Source organism: Entelurus aequoreus, linkage group LG14 (assembly GCF_033978785.1).
Source record: "Entelurus aequoreus isolate RoL-2023_Sb linkage group LG14, RoL_Eaeq_v1.1, whole genome shotgun sequence".
NCBI classification, from domain to species: Eukaryota; Metazoa; Chordata; class Actinopteri; order Syngnathiformes; family Syngnathidae; genus Entelurus; species Entelurus aequoreus.
Genome location: NC_084744.1, coordinates 64,453,321 through 64,473,320, shown reverse-complemented (window position 1 = coordinate 64,473,320; position 20,000 = coordinate 64,453,321). Strand labels below are relative to the sequence as shown.

The 20,000-nt window shown below is 36.4% G+C and overlaps 1 protein-coding gene across 1 annotated transcript in view; it reads left to right on the top strand.

Annotated features, from left to right (window-relative positions):
* The window catches only part of LOC133664314 (capping protein, Arp2/3 and myosin-I linker protein 3-like), a 143,592-nt gene that overhangs the window by 81,661 nt on the left and 41,931 nt on the right, over positions 1–20,000 (top strand). Inside the window, 4 exon segments of the mRNA XM_062068820.1 lie at positions 3,585–3,679; positions 7,698–7,784; positions 16,445–16,554; positions 16,627–16,704. Coding sequence (XP_061924804.1) covers positions 3,585–3,679; positions 7,698–7,784; positions 16,445–16,554; positions 16,627–16,704 — 370 coding nt within the window.

The following is a 20,000-nucleotide window of genomic DNA, read 5'->3' as shown; positions in this document are numbered from 1 at the left end:
CTTTTAGTGCACATTTTCAGTACTTATGCAGATCCCAAATACACATCAGCAGGTACCAGAAGGTAAGAAAAGTTGCTTTTGCATAATATTGCGAAACAAGACGCCAGATAATGCCTTACCTTATACACACACCATAATAATACTGGTATTGAAGCACAGTACGTCTGACTATGTTAGCCGTAATTCGCCAACAATCCATCAAGCGGTGCGGCTTCGTAGCTTACCAAAGTCGTACGAAAACGTTTTGATCAGATTTATGAGCGCCGTGTGTTATGTTCTGTATTCTCAATGGAACATTTAAAGTTTTGGTGTTGTTTACTGGCGTCGAATTGCAGTCTACACATATCTCTTATGTGTGGCTGCCATCTACTGGTCACACTTATCATTACACCATGTACCAAATAAAATTGCTTCGAGGTCGGTAAGCACAACCAGAATTATGCCGTACATTAGGCGCACCGGATTATAAGGCGCATTAAAGGGGTCATATTATTAAGTGGACACGCGCACATTTTTATGACTTATGCAGATCCCAAATACACATCAGCAGGTACCAGAAGGTAAGAAAAGTTGCTTTTGCATAATATTGCGAAACAAAACGCCAGATATGTCTTACCTTATACACACACCATAATAATACTCCTATGTTGAAGCACAGTACGTCTGACTATGGTAGCCGTAATTCGCCAACAATCCATCAAGCGGTGCGGCTTCATAGTTTACCAAAGTCGTACAAAAACATTTTGACCGATTTTTGAGCGCCGTGTGTAATGTTCTATATTCTCAATGGAACATTTAAAGTTACTAGCGTCATCTCGCGGTCTACACGTATCTCTTATGTGTGGCTGCCATCTACCGGTCACACTTATCATTACACCATGTACCAAATAAAACTGCTTCGAGGTCGGTAAGCACAACCAGAATTATGCCGTACATTAGGCACACCGGATTATAAGGCGCATTAAAGGGGTCATATTATTAAGTGGACACGCGCACATTTTTATGACTTATGCAGATCCCAAATACACATCAGCAGGTACCAGAAGGTAAGAAAAGTTGCTTTTGCATAATATTGCGAAACAGGACGCCAGATAATGCCTTACCTTATACACACACACACCATAATAATACTGGTATTGAAGCACAGTACGTCTGACTATGTTAGCCGTAATTCGCCAACAATCCATCAAGCGGTGCGGCTTCGTAGCTTACCAAAGTCGTACGAAAACGTTTTGACAGATTTTTGAGCGCCATGTGTAATGTTCTGTATTCTCAATGGAACATTTAAAGTTCTGGTGTTTACTGGCGTCGAATTGCAGTCTACACATATCTCTTATGTGTGGCTGCCATCTACTGGTCACACTTATCATTACACCGTGTACCAAATAAAATTGCTTCGAGGTCGGTAAGCACGACCAGAATTATGCCGTACATTAGGCACACCGGATTATAAGGCGCATTAAAGGGGTCATATTATTAAGTGGACACGCGCACATTTTTATGACTTATGCAGATCTCAAATACACATCAGCAGGTACCAGAAGGTAAGAAAAGTTGCTTTTGCATAATATTGCGAAACAAAACGCCAGATAATATGTCTTACCTTATACACACACCATAATAATACTCCTATGTTGAAGCACAGTACGTCTGACTATGGTAGCCGTAATTCGCCAACAATCCATCAAGCGGTGCGGCTTCATAGTTTACCAAAGTCGTACGAAAACATTTTGATCGATTTTTGAGCGCCGTGTGTAATGTTCTATATCCTCAATGGAACATTTAAAGTTACTAGCGTCATCTCGCGGTCTACACGTATCTCTTATGTGTGGCTGCCATCTACTGGTCACACTTATCATTACATTATGTATCAAATAAAATTGCTTCGAGGTCGGTAAGCACAACCAGGATCATGCCGTGCACTTCACCTAGGCGGCAGCAGTGCACGGATTATTCAACAGGCTAACTCGGTAATATGACGAAGTATACATTGCCGGCGGGTTTACGAAGAACTTTGTAGGGAATGAGAATATTTAATACCCTTAAAGTAAAAGTACGACGTAAAAAAATGCCATAAAGTCGGTTGTCCATTTTGAATATTCCGCTACGAATACCTTGGGCAATGTCCGTAGATTCTACGCTTCTGCAGTCCGACCACATTATTAGGTCAGTCGTACTGGTAAATACGCAAAAATGTGAAAAGGATGTGCTGTTTATCGTTCACAATCCTTACGTAAGACAAGGACACGTATGCTTGTTTTGTTTTTATTATGCATTCGAAATCGTGAATAAATATCTAACAATTGAGTCAACAGATCGAGGGTCTTCTCATGATACTCTCTAAAAATATCCAGAAACTGGCAAAAAATACTCCATTTACATGTGGTGACCCTGAAAATTAACCAAATATGAGTGATATTGTTATTATAAGTGCTAACGCAGACGGATTATATTAACATATATAATTCATATGGAAACAAATATATATACAAATAAACATTTACAAAATATTTCTGCGTAAATAACTTTTTATACAACGTAAATATCTTCGACTTATATATGGCTAATATATGGGAACATATTGTTTACCTTAAAATTCAGTGGGTGCGGCTTATAGTCCGGAAAATACAGTATTTAAACATTACAGTTTCAAAAGATAAATTGATCAAAAGCATCAATATAAGCTATAAACATTATCTAACTAGTGGAATCAATTCTTTATTTGGAGCAAATTTGGTGAGGGCATGAAAAAGAAAAAAGAAAAAATTAAAAAAATTATCGTTTGAGGTGACCTCAGCTAAGGATCAGGATCACCACGTAACCGTGGAGTTATTGAGTCTGTTTACCTGATTGGAGGGCTAGCTTCCACAGCTCGTGGGTCCATGACGATGACTTCTGTTTTGTTTGGTCAGCCGTTTTACTGCCTTGATACAGACACTGTTTGGAAACAAATATATATACAAATACATTTCTGTGTAAATGAGTTTTTATACAACGTATATATCTGCGACTTATATATGGCTAATATATGGGAACATATTGTTTTCCCTAAAATCCAGTGGGTGCGGCTTATAGTCCGGAAAATACGGTATGAGATCTGAACCGAGGATGTCGTTGTGGCTTGTGCAGTCCTTTGAGACACTTGCGATTTAGGGCTATATAAATAAACAATGATTGATTGATTGATGGTATTTAAACAGTACAGTTTCAAAAGATAAATTGATCATTTTTGAGGGGTAGGGTGTGGTTTTATTTGCAATCGGGGAAAGCTTCTAGAATCCAACATCTTGCAGACCAACTCAAAAAAACCACCAAAAAAAACGCTTATGAATGCAACAAAAAGTATCAAAATATGCTATAAACATTATCTAACTAGTGGAATCAATTATTTATTTGGAGCAAATTTGGTGAGGGCATGAAAGAGAAAAAAATGTAACATTTTAAAAAATTGTCGTTTGAGGCGACCTCAGCTAAGGATCAGGATCACCCCGCTCCGTGTAAGACTGGCATCAAAAGAAGCATCCAGGACATTCAACAATAATGACCTGATCATCAATTTCAAGTGCATCTTCTTTCCCTTCCAGGGATTTCCCGCAGAAAATGGCGTCGGCACTATCCGAGAACCCGGGCTCCATGATCCACTCCCTCAACTTGGCTCACAACGCGCTCGACAACCAAGGTACCAGCCAGCCCGCGCTCTCTCGGGTCATCTCTGCTCTTTTACTTTATCTCAGCTTTTGGATTCCTTTTGAAGAATCCCAAATCACTCATTTTCTGCCTCTGCACTTTTCCCCTCTGCTGCATTTATTCGCCGCTCGTGCCGCATCGAGGCGCGTTCCCGTTGTGAGCCTCGCACGACTTTTCTCTCGTGGTTCCGTCCAATCAACGGATCTGACAGGGATCCACAATACCGATAACTTCCTGCTTCTTTTATCCATAACTTATTGATATCTATATTTTTTTATGTCATATTTATTGTCGTTTGTCCACATCTGAAAGCACAAATAGAGGCAAACAAACATCATAGCCACAAATAAGTCATGAATCTTGTCCTTATTCATGCAAGAGTGTGGCGATCAGGTCATATTTTGCTCACAAATCCATCCATTTTATACCGCTTGTCCCTTTCAGGGTCGAATATACAGCACAGGACACACCTTCTCATTCAATGTGTTTTCTTTATTTCCATGACTATTTACATTGTAAGTTGTCACATCAAAACTACTTAACAAAAAATGGTAAAATATCTAAAAAAACAACATGTTTTATATTCTAGTTTCTTCAAAATAGCCACCCTTTGCTCTGATTACTGCTTTGCACACTCTTGGCATTCTCTGGATGAGCTTCAAGAGGTAGTCACCTGGTTTTCACTTCACAGGTGTGCTTGAAGCCACTTAAAAAAGTTTAAAGAATAATACTACCACCACCATGCTTGTCGGTAGGGATGGTGTTCCTGGGATTAAAAGGCCTCACCTTTTCTCCTCCAAACATATTGCTGGGTATTGTGGCCAAACAGCTCCATTTTTGTTTCATCTGACATCACATGGACAAAGATAAGACCTTCTGGAGGAAAGTTCTGTGGTCAGATGAAACAAAAATAGAGCTGTTTGGCCACAATACCCAGAAATTTTTCACATTTTCAGTAGACCCATAGTAAGTCTGCATTTTTTTCTGTCAAAAAGTCGGCATTTTTTCTGTCAAAAAGTCGGCATTTTTCCTATCAAAAAGTCGGCATTTTTCCTGTAAAAAGTCGGCATTTTTTCTGTCAAAAAGTCGACATTTTTCCTGTAAAAAAGTCGGCATTTTTTCTGTCAAAAAGTCAGCATTTTTTCTGTTAAAAAGTCTGAATTTTTTCAGTCAAGAAGTCAGGATTTTTTCTGTTAAAAAGTCTGGATTTTTTTCTGTCAAAAAGTAGGAATTTTTTCTGTTAAAAAGTCGGGATATTTTTCTGTTAAAAAGTCGGCATTTTTCTTGTCAAAAAGTAGGCATTTTTCCTGTCAAAAAGTAGGCATTATTCCTGTCAAAAAGTCGGGATTTTTCCTGTCAAAAAGTCGGGATTTTTCCTGTCAAAAAGTTGGCATTTTTTTCTGTCAAAAAGTCTGCATTTTTTCTGTTAAAAAGTCGGGAATTTTTCTTTCAAAAAGTCGAGATTTTTTTTGTCAAAAATCTGGATTTTTTTCTGTTAAAAATTCGGCATTTTTCCTGTCAAAAAGTAGGCATTTTTTTCTGTCAAAAAGTCGGGATTTTTCCTGTCAAAAAGTCGGGATTTTTCCTGTCAAAAATTCTGGATTTTTTCTGTCAAAAAGTCGTAATTTTTTCTGTCAAAAATTCTGCATTTTTTCTGTCAAAAAGTCGTAATTTTTTCCGTCAAAAAATTGGGATTTTTTTCTATCAAAAAGTCTTCTTTTTTTATGTCAAAAAAATCTAGAATTTTTTTTCCTGTCAAAAAGTCGGCATTTTGTCTGTCAAAAAGTCGGCATTTTGTCTGTCAAAAAGTCGGCATTTTGTCTGTCAAAAAGTCGGCATTTTTTCAGACAAAAAGTCGGCATTTTTTCAGACAAAAAGTCGGCATTTTTTCTGTCAAAAAGTCGGCATTTTTTCTGTCAAAAAATTGGGATTTTTTCTATCAAAAAGTCATCTTTTTTTCTGTCAAAAAAATCTGGATTTTTTTTCCTGTCAAAAAGTCGGCATTTTGCCTGTCAAAAAGTCGGCATTTTGCCTGTCAAAAAGTCTGCATTTTTTTCCGTCAAAAACTTTAGCTCTGGACTTCTTCTGTTTTTTTTGTTTGATGTTGTCATTAAAAAAAAATTGCAAAATTTTTTGTTTCATCTGACATCACATGGACAAAGATAAGACCTTCTGGAGGAAAGTTCTGTGGTCAGATGAAACAAAAATGGAGCTGTTTGGCCACAATACCCAGAAATTTTTCACACTTTCAGTAGACCCATAGTAAGTCGGCATTTTTTTCTGTTAAAAAGTCGGCATTTTTTCTGTCAAAAAGTCGGCATTTTTCCTGTAAAAAAGTTGGCATTTTTTCTGTCAAAAAGTCGGCATTTTTCCTGTAAAAAAGTCGGCAATTTTTCTGTCAAAAAGTCAGCATTTTTATTGTTAAAAATTCGGCATTTTTTCAGTCAAAAAGTCAGGATTTTTTCTGTTAAAAAGTCTGGATTTTTTTCTGTCAAAAAGTAGGAATTTTTTCTGTTAAAAAGTCGGGATTTTTTTCTGTTAAAAAGTCGGCATTTTTCCTGTCAAAAAGTAGGCATTTTTCCTGTCAAAAAGTAGGCATTATTCCTGTCAAAAAGTCGGGATTTTTCCTGTCAAAAAGTCGGCATTTTTCCTGTCAAAAAGTTGGCATTTTTTCTGTCAAAAAGTCTGCATTTTTTCTGTTAAAAAGTCGGGAATTTTTCTTTCAAAAAGTCGAGATTTTTTCTGTCAAAAAATCTGGATTTTTTCTGTTAAAAAGTCGGGAATTTTTCTTTCAAAAAGTCGAGATTTTTTCTGTCAAAAAATCTGGATTTTTTTTCTGTTAAAAATTCGGCATTTTTCCTGTCAAAAAGTAGGCATTTTTTTCTGTCAAAAAGTCGGGATTTTTCCTGTCAAAAAGTCGGGATTTTTCCTGTCAAAAATTCTGGATTTTTTTCTGTCAAAAAGTCTGCATTTTTTCTGTCAAAAAGTCGTAATTTTTTCCATCAAAAAATTGGGATTTTTTTCTATCAAAAAGTCATCTTTTTTTATGTAAAAAAAATCTCGAATTTTTTTTCCTGTCAAAAAGTCGGCATTTTGTCTGTCAAAAAGTCGGCATTTTGTCTGTCAAAAAGTCGGCATTTTGTCTGTCAAAAAGTCGGCATTTTTTCAGTCAAAAAGTCGGCATTTTGTCTGTCAAAAAGTCTGGATTTTTTCTGTCAAAAAATTGGGATTTTTTTCTATCAAAAAGTCATCTTTTTTTCTGTCAAAAAAATCTGGATTTTTTTTCCTGTCAAAAAGTCGGCATTTTGCCTGTCAAAAAGTCTGCATTTTTTTCTGTCAAAAACTTTAGCTCTGGACTTCTGTTTTTTTTGTTTGATGTTGTCATTAAAAAAAAAATGCTAAATTTTTTATTTCATGTGACATCACATGGACAAAGATAAGACCTTCTGGACCAAAGTTCTGTGGTCAGATGAAACAAAAATGGAGCTGTTTGGCCACAACACCCAGCAATATGTTTGGAGGAGGAAAGCTGAGGCCTTTAATCCAAGGAACACCATTCCTCCAGTCAAGCATGGTGGTGGTAGTATTATTTTTTTTAGCTTGGGACTTCCCGCGGGACGGATTTTGGACGCTGGTGGGACGTAGTTTGGGGACCTCTGCGGGTTTGGGCTGAAAACTAAGTGTCGTCGTACTTGTGCAATGACAAAGACCATACCATACCATACCAGTGGCCACACACAGCATCTGCCCAGTTTTTTTTTTTTTTGCATGAATCCCCGCATTCCTGGCGGCGCCCCTGCTTATTGGAATACCTTTTCTCTTTTGCCAAAGAAATCGTTTCGCAGCCGTCGACCCAAAATGCGAATAGTCTCGTCCAAAGACTCCTGGCGGTCTAATCCTCCACCCTGAACCACAAAGTGGCCCGCCAACGATGGCAGACTATGAAGCCAAATTGCAGCTCTGTGGACTGTTCAGGGGCCCCGGACTTATTATCTCTGTTCCTTCCCCAGGAGTTTCCAACCTGATTCAACAAGTATGTCGGCTCAACAAGGGATTACGCCACCTGAACCTCTCCAAGACCTCCTTGTCCTCCAAAGGTAAGATGCTCTTATTGTTTGGTAGACACAGTTATGATATCACGGGAGACCGGGCTTTCTGCTCCGCTGCTCCCAGTCTGTGGAACGCTCTCCCTGACCACCTGAGGGCACCACAGACTGTGAATACTTTTAAAAAAGGCTTATAAACCCTTCTTTTTCAAAAAGCCTTTTTTTTTAGATATATGCGTGCTAGTTCTAGCTATTAGGCTGTTCTATTTTTTATTTTATTTTTTATACACTGTAGCACTTTGAGGTTATACATTATTATTATTGTTCGGCTAATTAGATAATTATATGTGACCTACTTACAGTTTACAACCTTGGTATGGGCTGATCTCCTGAGATTTCAGTAAAACTTGATAATATTCCTATTCTGTCTTGATGGTCCTTCTTACTCAGCATATATGTCATCAAAAGAACTTGGGATTGACCAGTAACTTAGATTCCCTGGGAGGACGACCTGGTCGATGCAACAAGGCTAACCAAATATACTGCATAAGAAGGGACTCCTAAATAACTGACAGAACGTGTATAAACAATTGATATTGTGCTCAAATAAATCAACCCAATTCATAATGAGTATGTTTAACTAGGTTGTCAATAAAAATGAAAAGTATAAATGAAAATACAGAGTCGCCACTTTAGTCATAATTTCTGCACTTGAGAAACTTCTTGATGACTCGAGCGCCAGACTTCTTCTGTTTGTTTGATGTTGTCATTACTGCCACAAGTGGCGGGAAATTGTATTACAACCGAGTACTGCTGCCGCCCATAGAGAACGAAGCTGAGGAACTGATATTTTTGGGGCGGTCCTATAGGCATACTTGCCAACCCTCCCGTTTTCAGCGGGAGAATCCCCGGTATTCAGCGCCTCTCCCGACAACCTCCCGGCAGAGATTTTCTCCCGACAAACTCCCGGTATTCAGCCGGAGCTGGAGGCCACGCCCCCTCCAGCTCAATGCGGACCTGAGACTGAGTGGGGACAGCCTGTTCTCACGTCCGCTTTCCCACAATTGCCTGTAAATATGTAGAACAGACTTCTCCATTGAACACGGTGGCCGAAATGATATACTCATCATGAACGGAGAAGTTGAACAGGACAATACTGCCATCTAATGGATAGCCACCGGAACACTGAAATTCAAGTATTTATTTTATGTAAATAAAATAAATATATATATATATATATATATATATATATATATATATATATATATATATATATATATATATATATATATATATATATATATATATATAAGCTAGAATTCACTGAAAGTCAAGTATTTCATACATTATATATATATATATATAGCTAGAATTCACTGAAAGTCAAGTATTTCATATATATATATATATATATATATATATATATATATATATATATATATATATATATATATATATGAAATACTCGAGTTGGTGAATTCTAGCTGTAAATAACCACGCCCCCAACTATGCCCCCCACCTCCCCCACCCCCTACCCCCCACCTCCCAATATTGGAGGTCTCAAGGTTGGCAAGTATGCCTATAGTGGGCCAACAATGTGGGCCCTGTGGTTAAGACACACTGCTATACATTTATGGGGCACCTCGGTACGGGCAGAAGTGTTCTTTTCTCAACATTTTCTGCTCCGCCGCTCCCAGTCTGTGGAACGCCCTCCCTGACCACCTGAGGGCACCACAGACTGTGAAAGCTTTTTAAAAAAGGCTTAAAAACCCTTCTTTATAAAAAAGCCTTTTTTTAGATATTTGCATACTAGTTCTATAAACACTCTCCCTGACCACCTGAGGGCACCACAGACTGTGAATGCTTTTAAAAAAGGCTTAAAAACCCTTCTTTATAAAAAAAGCCTTTTTTTAGATATTTACATACTAGTTCTATAAACACTCTCCCTGACCACCTGAGGGCACCACAGACTGTGAAAGCTTTTAAAAAAGGCTTAAAAACCCTTCTTTATAAAAAAGCCTTTTTTTTAGATATTTGCATATTAGTTCTATAAACACTCTCCCTGACCACCTGAGGGCACCACAGACTGTGAATGCTTTTAAAAAAGGCTTAAAAACCCTTCTTTATAAAAAAGCCTTTTTTTTTAGATATTTGCATATTAGTTCTATAAACACTCTCCCTGACCACCTGAGGGCACCACAGACTGTGAAAGCTTTTAAAAAAGGCTTAAAAACCCTTCTTTATAAAAAAGCCTTTTTTTAGATATTTGCATACTAGTTCTATAAGCACTCTCCCTGACCACCTGAGGGCACCACAGACTGTGAAAGCTTTTAAAAAAGGCTTAAAAACTCTTCTTTATAAAAAAGCCTTTTTTTTAGATATTTGCATACTAGTTCTATAAACACTCTCCCTGACTACCTGAGGGCACCACAGACTGTGAAAGCTTTTAAAAAAGGCTTAAAAACCCTTCTTTATAAAAAAGCCTTTTTTTTAGATATTTGCATATTAGTTCTAGCTATTAGGCTGTTCTAGTTTTTATTTTTATTTATTCTTTATCATCTTTTTATTATTATTTTAATACACTGTAGCACTTTGAGGTTGTTTGCTCAATGTAAAGTGCTTTTTACAAATAAGATCTATTATTATTATTATTATACTGAATTATCTCACTCTTGATTTTAATGCTATTGAATAATTGTATTTGACCTACTTACAGTATACTACCTTGTCAAATGTAATGAAACCATGCGTTAATCTCAAAGATTATGTTTCATTTAACACATAAAGTTTAGGCTTAGGTCAGGCTGATTAGAAAAATAACCAAAGTCACTCAAAAATAACTGACGGAAAATACATTCACATACGATTATAAATTATAATTATTATATTTCTTTAATACATTTTTTTTAAAATAGTCCTTTATCACAAGTGTCTTAAAAGGCTTTCCAAACCCCAACAGCATCTGAACCCACATCCGGGCAAGGAAAAACTCCAAAATCCAAGATGCGGGGGGAAAATTACCCTTAATTTAGAGTAGCCTAATTAGGCTAATTAAGAGTTTTTAGACTCTTAACTAAACTGGCAATACAATTAAACGTGCAGATAAAAATGCAGCTTAACCACTTTAGTCATATTTTTTCGCGCTTAAGGAACTTCTCGATGACTTCGCTCCGGACTTCTTCCGTTTGTGCGATATTGTCACTACTGCCACGAGTGGTGGAAAAGTGTATTACACACGTTCGGCCCAATTATGGTTAAGAAACACGGCTTTAACATAGACAAACATTAACACTTTTTATTATCATTATTATTATTTTTAAACTCCTTATTGTCTTGTTCTGCTTTAAAAGAAAAATGACAACAATCAGTTTCCATTTAATTATTTCATTAAAATTAATATTATAGAACAGGGGTCACCAACGTGGTGCCCGCGGGCACCAGGTAGCCCGTAAGGACCGCATGAGTAGCCCGCCGGCCTGTTCTAAAAATAGCTCAAAGAGCAGCACTTACCAGTGAGCTGCCTCTATTTTTTAAATTGTATTTATTTACTAGCAATCTGGTCTCGCTTTGCCCGACATTTTTAATTCTAAGAGAGACAAAACTCAAATAGAATTTGAAAATCCAAGAAAATATTTTAAAGACTTGGTCTTCACTTGTTTAAATAAATTCATAATTTTTTTTACTTTGCTTCTTATAACTTTCAGAAAGACAAATTTAGAGAAAAAATACAACCTTAAAAATGATTTTAGGATTTTTAAACACATATACCTTTTTACCTTTTAATTTCCTTCCTCTTCTTTCCTGACAATTTAAATCAATGTTCAAGAAAATGTATTTTTTTTATTGTAAAGAATAATAAATAAATTGTGATTTAATTCTTCATTTTAGCTTCTGTTTTTTCGACGAAGAATATTTGTGAAATATTTCTTCAAATTTATTATGATTAAAATTCAAAACAATTATTCTGGCAAATCTAGAAAATCTGTAGAATCAAATTTAAATCTTATTTCAAAGTCTTTTGAATTTATTTTAAAATGTTTGTTCTGGAAAATCTAGAAGAAATAATGATTTGTCTTTGTTAGAAATATAGCTTGGTCCAATTTGTTATATATTCTAACAAAGTGTAGATTGGATTTTAACCTATTCAAAACATGTCATCAAAATTCTAAAATTAATCTTAATCAGGAAAAATTACTAATGATGTTCCATAAATTATTTTTTTAAGTTTTTGTCTTCTTTTTTTCGGTTGAATTTAGAATTTTAAAGATTCGAAATTGAAGATAAACTATGTTTCAAAATTTAATTGTCATTTTTTTTTCGTGTTTTCTCCTCTTTTAAACCGTTTAATTGAGTGTAAATATCATTAATTATTAATAATAACATAGATTTAAAGGTAAATTGAGCAAATTGGCTATTTCTGGCAATTTATTTAAGTGTGTATCAAAATGGTAGCCCTTCGCATTAATCACTACCCAAGAAGTAGCTCTTGCTTTCAAAAAGGTTGGTGACCCCTGTTATAGAATATACCGTATTTTCCGGGCTAGAGAGCGCACCTGTGTTTAAGCCACGGCCACTGAATTTTAGAAGGCAAAAAAACATTTTTATCCATATATTAACCGCAGATATAAACGTTGTGAAATGACTTATTTACATTATACCGCCCGGCTCCATTTTTGTTTCGTCTGACATCACATGGACAAAGATAAGACCTTCTGGAGGAAAGTTCTGTGGTCAGATGAAACAAAAATGGAGCTGATTGGCCACAATACCCAGCAATATGTTTGGAGAGGCCTTTAATCCCAGGAACACAATCCCTACCGTCAAGCATGGTGGTGGTAGTATTATGCTCTGGGCCTGTTTTGCTGCCATTGGAACTGGTGCTTTACAGAGAGTAAATGGGACAATGAAAAAGGAGGATTACCTCCAAATTCTTCAGGACGAGCTAAACTCATCAGCCCGGAGAAATGGGTCTGGGGCACAGTTGGGTGTTCTAACAGGAACGCACGTCAAAAGTGGTAAAGGAATGGCTAAATCAGGCTAGAATGAAGGTTTTGGAATGGCCTTCCCAAAAGTCCTGACTTAAACGTGTGGACAATGCTGAAGAAACAAGTCAGAAAACCAACAAATGTAGCTGAATTTTGTCAAGAGTGGTCAACAATTCATAGTATGACTATTTCATTTATCTATTAAGACTTCTCTCTCTCCCGCTATGAACGTCGTCCCCGAAGAGCTGACCACCTCATATACTTACCAACGTCATGCATGGGCTTCTAAAGCTCTCATTCGGGGCAGCTGATGGATGCAGAGGGGATTGGACGCCCTTTCCCCCTCCTCCCCCTCCCCCTCCTCCCCTCATTTCCCTCCCAATTGCTGCAAATTAGGGATGAAAAGATTAGCGCTTCGCCCAGCTTCGGGGGGGACTGGCGTCGTCCCAAAAAACCCGGAGAACCGAGCTAAATTCGGCTTAGTCAACGGCGTTCGGTATGATTTTGTACCAAATAGTTGAAATGATGCACATATTGACTACAGTACAACAATCCTCACTATAAATGACTTGTTTGATTACATTTTCTCCAGCGTCGTTATTATGTCGCATGTTTTAATCCACGTGGCGTGCTGAGCTTGCCGCTATTTTGCCCTTTTGATGATTTTTAATGAGGATTCCCATCGGGTGTAACGGCAGTCATCTCGTTTTTAGACCAGCGTATCTTTTTGTTCCAGTTTTTTTACAGCAAGGGAGGATTGGTCGGGCTTCGTCCAAAAATGTAATGTTAGCCAGCAATGCGAGCTCAAGTGTCCCTGATGGATTATTTAGCTCTTCCTGCCACTCCCTTTATCGGGTTTTTGTGTTTAATCGCTGGGAAGTTGTGACTAAAAGATGATTTTCTGATGATTACAGTTTAGGGGTGAAACAACACCACCAGTACCGCATTTTCCGGGCTATATATATAAGCCATACCCACTACATTTAAGAGAAACAAATGTTTTTTTCCATATATTAGCTGCACCGGACTATATATACGTTGTGAAATGAGTTATTTACACGTAAACATATTGCAAATGTTTATTTACATACCTTGTTTCCAAACGGCGCCTGGAACAAGGCAGTAAAACGGATGATCAAACAAAACAGAAGCTGCGGAAGCTAGCTCTCCAATTAGCTCAACAGAACTCCACAGTAACGTTTTTGGTGAATTTACGATACTAAAACAATACAAAAATAATGGCATTGTAAGTTGATATCACTAACAAAGACACTTGTAAACGTGTTAGCATATTAGCTAATGCTAACGGCGATAGCTTCATTACATTACGATAACAGGAACAAATATGCATGAAAACATATCCGAACAGTGCCTGGAACATTGCAGTAAAACGGTCGATCAAACAAAACAGAAGCCACTAGCTGCGGAAGTTAGCTCTCCAATCAGCTTAACAGAACTCCAATATAACGTTTTGGTGATTTACGATACTAAAACAATACAAAAATAATGCCATTGTAAGTTAATAACACTAACGAAGACACTTGTAAACGTGTTAGCATATTTAATTACATTACGGTAGCACGAACAAATATGCATAAAAACATATCCAAACAGTGCCTGGAACAATGCAGTAAAACGGCCGATCAAACAAAACAGAAGCCACTAGCTGTGGAAGCTGGCCCTCCAATCAGCCAAATAGAACTCCACGATAACGTTTTGGGGAATTTACGATACTAAAACAATACAACAATAATGGCATTGTAAGTTAATAATACTAACAAAGACACTCGTAAATGTGTTAGCATATTTAATGACATTACGATAGCAGAAACATTTAAATATGCATGAAAACATATCAAAACAGTGCCTGGAACAATGCGGTTAAACGGCCGATCAAACAAAACAGAAGCCCCTAGCTGCGGAAGCTAGCTCTCCAATCAGCTTAACAGAACTCCCTGATAAATTTTGGTGAATTTACGATACTAAAACAATACAAAAATAATGGCATTGTAAGTTAATAATACTAACAAAGACACTCGTAAAAGTGTTAGCATATTAGCTAATGCTAACGGCGATAGCTCCATTACATTACGATAGCAGAAACATTTAAATATGCATGAAAACATATCAAAACAGTGCCTGGAACAATGCAGTAAAACGGTCGATCAAACAAAACAGAAGCCACTAGCTGCGGAAGCTAGCTCTCCAATCACCTTAACAGAACTCCAATATAATGTTTTAGTGATTTACGATACTAAAACAATACAAAAATAATGCCATTGTAAGTTAATAACACTAACAAAGACACTCGTAAACGTGTTAGCATATTTAATTACATTACCAGAGCAGGAACAAATTTGAATGATAACATATCCAAACGGTGCCTGGAACAATGCAGTAAAACGGACGATCAAACAAAACAGAAGCCCCTAGCTGCGGAAGCTAGCTCTCCAATCAGCTTAACAGAACTCCAATATAATGTTTTGGTGATTTACGATACTAAAACAATACAAAAATAATGCCATTGTAAGTTAATAACACTAACAAAGACACTCGTAAACGTGTTAGCATATTTAATTACATTACGATAGCAGAAACATTTAAATATGCATGAAAACATATCAAAATGGTGCCTGGAACAATGCAGTAAAACGGGCGATCAAACAAAACAGAAGCCCCTAGCTGCGGAAGCTAGCTCTCCAATCAGCTTAACAGAACTCCCTGCTAAAGTTTTGGTGAATTTACGATACTAAAACAATACAAAAATAATGGCATTGTAAGTTAATAATACTAACAAAGACACTCGTAAAAGTGTTAGCATATTAACTAATGTTAAGCTAGTTTTAGTTTTTATTTTTATTTATTTTATTATCTTTTTATTTTAGTGCTTTTTACAAATAAAATCTATTATTATTAGTATTATTATTATTTTCCGTTTTAACATGTTCTATCTACACTTCTGTTCAAATGTAATAATCACTTATTCTTCTCTTGTTTGGATACTGTACATTAGTTTTGGACGATACCACACATTTAGGTATCGATGCGATACCAAGTAGTTACAGGATCATACATTGGTCATATTCAAAGTCCTCATGTGTCCCGGGACGTATTTACTGACTTTATAAACATAATATAATATTTTTTTTAAACGAAACAAGGTGTTGTGATGCCAAAAAATATCGACGTAGACACGCTCCTGTACTTGGTATCATTACAGTGGATGTCCGGTGTAGATCCACCCATGGCGTTTGTTGACATTGTGACGCCGGTGAGCTATTGTGTCCTCCGACGGTGTGCAGTGAAGCATGTTTAGCTCTTCCTCGTCCTCCAGTGATAATGCTACTTGTAAGAAACGTACTGTATTTGTCGCCATGGAGGCGAGGATTAGTGATTCAGAAGTTTCAGTGTTATAACTTCACCTTTATCTTTACTTTTTACGCCAAAATGCATCCGTTCTCCCTTTTCTGTCTCCACACTGTGTCTGCTTGTAAGTACTCTGTGTGTGTGCGCTGCCGAACATGCTCCTCTGCTCGTAAAAACCAGCAATGTCACCACGTGACGACGGTGGAGTTGGTGGTGGACCGGTACTTTTTAGAGGCGGTATAGTACCGAATATGATTCATTAGTATCGCGGTACTATACTAGTACCGGTATACGGTACAACCCCAGTCTGCAGTTTATTTTGATGCGTCTAACCTCACCTTCCCATGGTCTCCCTCACAGGTGTGGTGTCCCTGTCCCAGGCTTTGTGCTCCAGTGACGACTACTCCAACTCCCTGCTGCACCTGGACCTCAGTAAAAACCCCGGGGTTCTGTCCGGGGAGGACGCCACGGTGAGGCCATCAAACGGTACGTTTCATTACATTGGTATGGCAACACCAGCGGTCTTTTCTCCACCCCTGCAGAATCTCTACCTGTTCCTGGCCCAGCCCAACTGCCTGGTCCACTTGGACCTGTCTGGGACGGACTGCACCGTGGACTCGGTTGGTTGATGTCATTTTGGATTGTTGAAGGGCGGGCGCAGCGTGCGGAATGCAGATCAGTCTGGCGCACAAACGCGTTCATTAGAGAAGTTGGGTGCATCGTGTCTCGAGGGAGGGTGATATCACCCCCCAAAAAAACTGTATACTGGACCGTATTTTTCAGACCGTAGGGCGCACCGGATTTATAGGGCGCACTGCCGATGGGCGGGTCTGGGACAATGCAGTAAAACGGATGATCAAACAAAACAGAGGCCCCTAGCTGCAAATATAATACAAAAATGTGTTTTTAAGTGTCAAAAAGTCAAGGTAAAAGCTGATTTTCAAGGTAAAAGCTGATTTTCAAGGCAAAAGCTGATTTTCAAGGTAAAAGCTGATTTTCAAGGCAAAAGCTGATTTTCAAGGTAAAAGCTGATTTTTAGGCAAAAGCTGATTTTCAAGGTCAAAGCTGATGTTTAAGGCAAAGGCTGATTTTCAAGTTAAAAGTCTATTTTCAAATTAAAAGTTGATTTTCAAGGCAAACGCTGATTTTCAAGGCAAAAGCTGATTTTCAAGTTAAAAGCTGATTTTCAAGGGAAAAGCTGATTTTCAAGGGAAAAGCTGATTTTCAAGGCAAAAGCTGATTTTCAAGGCAAAAGCTGATTTTCAAGTTAAAAGCTGATTTTCAAGGGAAAAGCTGATTTTCAAGGGAAAAGCTGATTTTCAAGTTAAAAGTTGATTTTCAAGGTAAAAGCTGATTTTCAAGGCAAAAGCTGATTGTTAGGCAAAAGCTGATTTTCAAGGTCAAAGCTGATGTTTAAGGCAAAAGCTGATTTTTAGGCAAAAGCTGATTTTCAAGGTCAAAACTGATGTTTAAGGCAAAGGCTGATTTTCAAGTTCAAAGTCTATTTTCAAGTTAAAAGTCTATTTTCAAATTAAAAGCTGATTTTCAAGGCAAAAGCTGATTTTTAGGCAAAAGCTGATTTTCAAGGTCAAAGCTGATGTTGACCAAAAGCTGATTTTCAAGTTAAAAGCTGATTTTTAAATTAAAAGCTGATTTTCAAGGGAAAAGCTGATTTTCAAGATAAAACCAGATTTTCAAGGTGAAAGCTGATTTTCAAGGCAAAAGCATATATATATATATATATATATATATATATATATATATATATATATATATATATATATATATATATATATATATATATATATATATATATATATTGTTGTTGTTTTTAATTTTTTAATTTTTTTTTACAACATATTAGTGTTTTTGAATTTTTTTGTAAATTCTGGCAACTGAGCTGCCATTTTTTTTTTATTTTATTTTTTTTTTTAACTTTAATTCCATGTACAGTAAGACAGCGTAAAATCTGTTCTAAGTGTCAAAAAGTCAGGATTTTTTTCTTAGTGTCAAAAAGTCAAGGCAAAAGCTGATTTTCAAGTTAAAAGTTGATTTTCAAGGTAAAAGCTGATTTTTAGGCAAAAGCTGATTTTCAAGGTCAAAGCTGATGTTTAAGGCAAAGGCTGATTTTCAAGTTAAAAGTCTATTTTCAAATTAAAAGCTGATTTTCAAGGCAAAAGCTGATTTTCAAGTTAAAAGCTGATTTTCAAGGGAAAAGCTGATTTTCAAGGGAAAAGCTGATTTTCAATGCAAAAGCTGATTTTCAAGGCAAAAGCTGATTTTCAAGTTAAAAGCTGATTTTCAAGGTAAAAGCTGATTTTTAGGCAAAAGCTGATTTTCAAGGTCAAAGCTGATGTTTAAGGCAAAGGCTGATTTTCAAGTTAAAAGTCTGTTTTCAAGGCAAACGCTGATTTTCAAGGCAAAAGCTGATTTTCAAGTTAAAAGCTGATTTTCAAGGGAAAAGCTGATTTTCAAGTTAAAAGCTGATTTTCAAGGGAAAAGCTGATTTTCAAGTTAAAAGTTGATTTTCAAGGTAAAAGCTGATTTTCAAGGCAAAAGCTGATTTTTAGGCAAAAGCTGATTTTCAAGGTCAAAACTGATGTTTAAGGCAAAGGCTGATTTTCAAGTTAAAAGTCTATTTTCAAGTTAAAAGTCTATTTTCAAATTAAAAGCTGATTTTCAAGGCAAAAGCTGATTTTTAGGCAAAAGCTGATTTTCAAGGCAAAAGCTGATTTTCAAGGTCAAAGCTGATGTTTAAGGCAAAAGCTGATTTTCAAGTTAAAAGCTGATTTTTAAATTAAAAGCTGATTTTCAAGGGAAAAGCTGATTTTCAAGGTAAAAGCTGATTTTCAATGCAAAAGCTGATTTTCAAGGCAAAAGCTGATTTTCAAGTTAAAAGCTGATTTTCAAGGTGAAAGCTGATTTTCAAGGTAAAAGCTGATTTTCAAGGTAAAAGCTGATTTTTAGGCAAAGGCTGATTTTCAAGTTAAAAGTCTGTTTTCAAGGCAAACGCTGATTTTCAAGGCAAAAGCTGATTTTCAAGTTAAAAGCTGATTTTCAAGGGAAAAGCTGATTTTCAAGGTAAAAGCTGATTTTCAAGGGAAAAGCTGATTTTCAAGGTAAAAGTCTGTTTTCAAGGCAAACGCTGATTTTCAAGGCAAAAGCTGATTTTCAAGTTAAAAGCTGATTTTCAAGGGAAAAGCTGATTTTCAAGGTAAAAGCTGATTTTCAAGGGAAAAGCTGATTTTCAAGGTAAAAGCTGATTTTCAAGGCAAAAGCTGATTGTTAGGCAAAAGCTGATTTTCAAATTAAAAGCTGATTTTCAAGGCAAAAGCGGATTTTTAGGCAAAAGCTGATTTTCAAGGCAAAAGCTGATTTTCAAGGTCAAAGCTGATTTTTAAATTAAAAGCTGATTTTCAAGGGAAAAACTGATTTTCAAGATAAAACCAGATTTTCAAGGTGAAAGCTGATTTTCAAGGCAAAAGCATATATATATATATATATATATATATATATATTATTTTTTTTTTACAACATATTAGTGTTTTTGAATGTATGTAAATTCTGGCAACTGAGCTGCCATTTTTTTTTTTTTTTTTTTTTTTAACTTTAATTCCATGTACAGTAAGACAGCGTAAAATCTGTTCTAAGTGTCAAAAAGTCAGGATTTTTTTTCTTAGTGTCAAAAAGTCAAGGCAAAAGCTGATTTTCAAGTTAAAAGCTGATTTTCTAGGAAAAGTCCGTTTTTTACTGTAAAATCTACAGTGTTTAGTTTTTTTTTACAGCATAAAGTAATACAGTAAATGGAAAATAGTACAGCTGGGTTTTTCCTACTGTAAATGTTTTGGGTTTTTTTGTTTGTTTGTTTTTTTTTTACAACATATTAGTATTTTTTTTTTTAAATTTAATCCAGGCA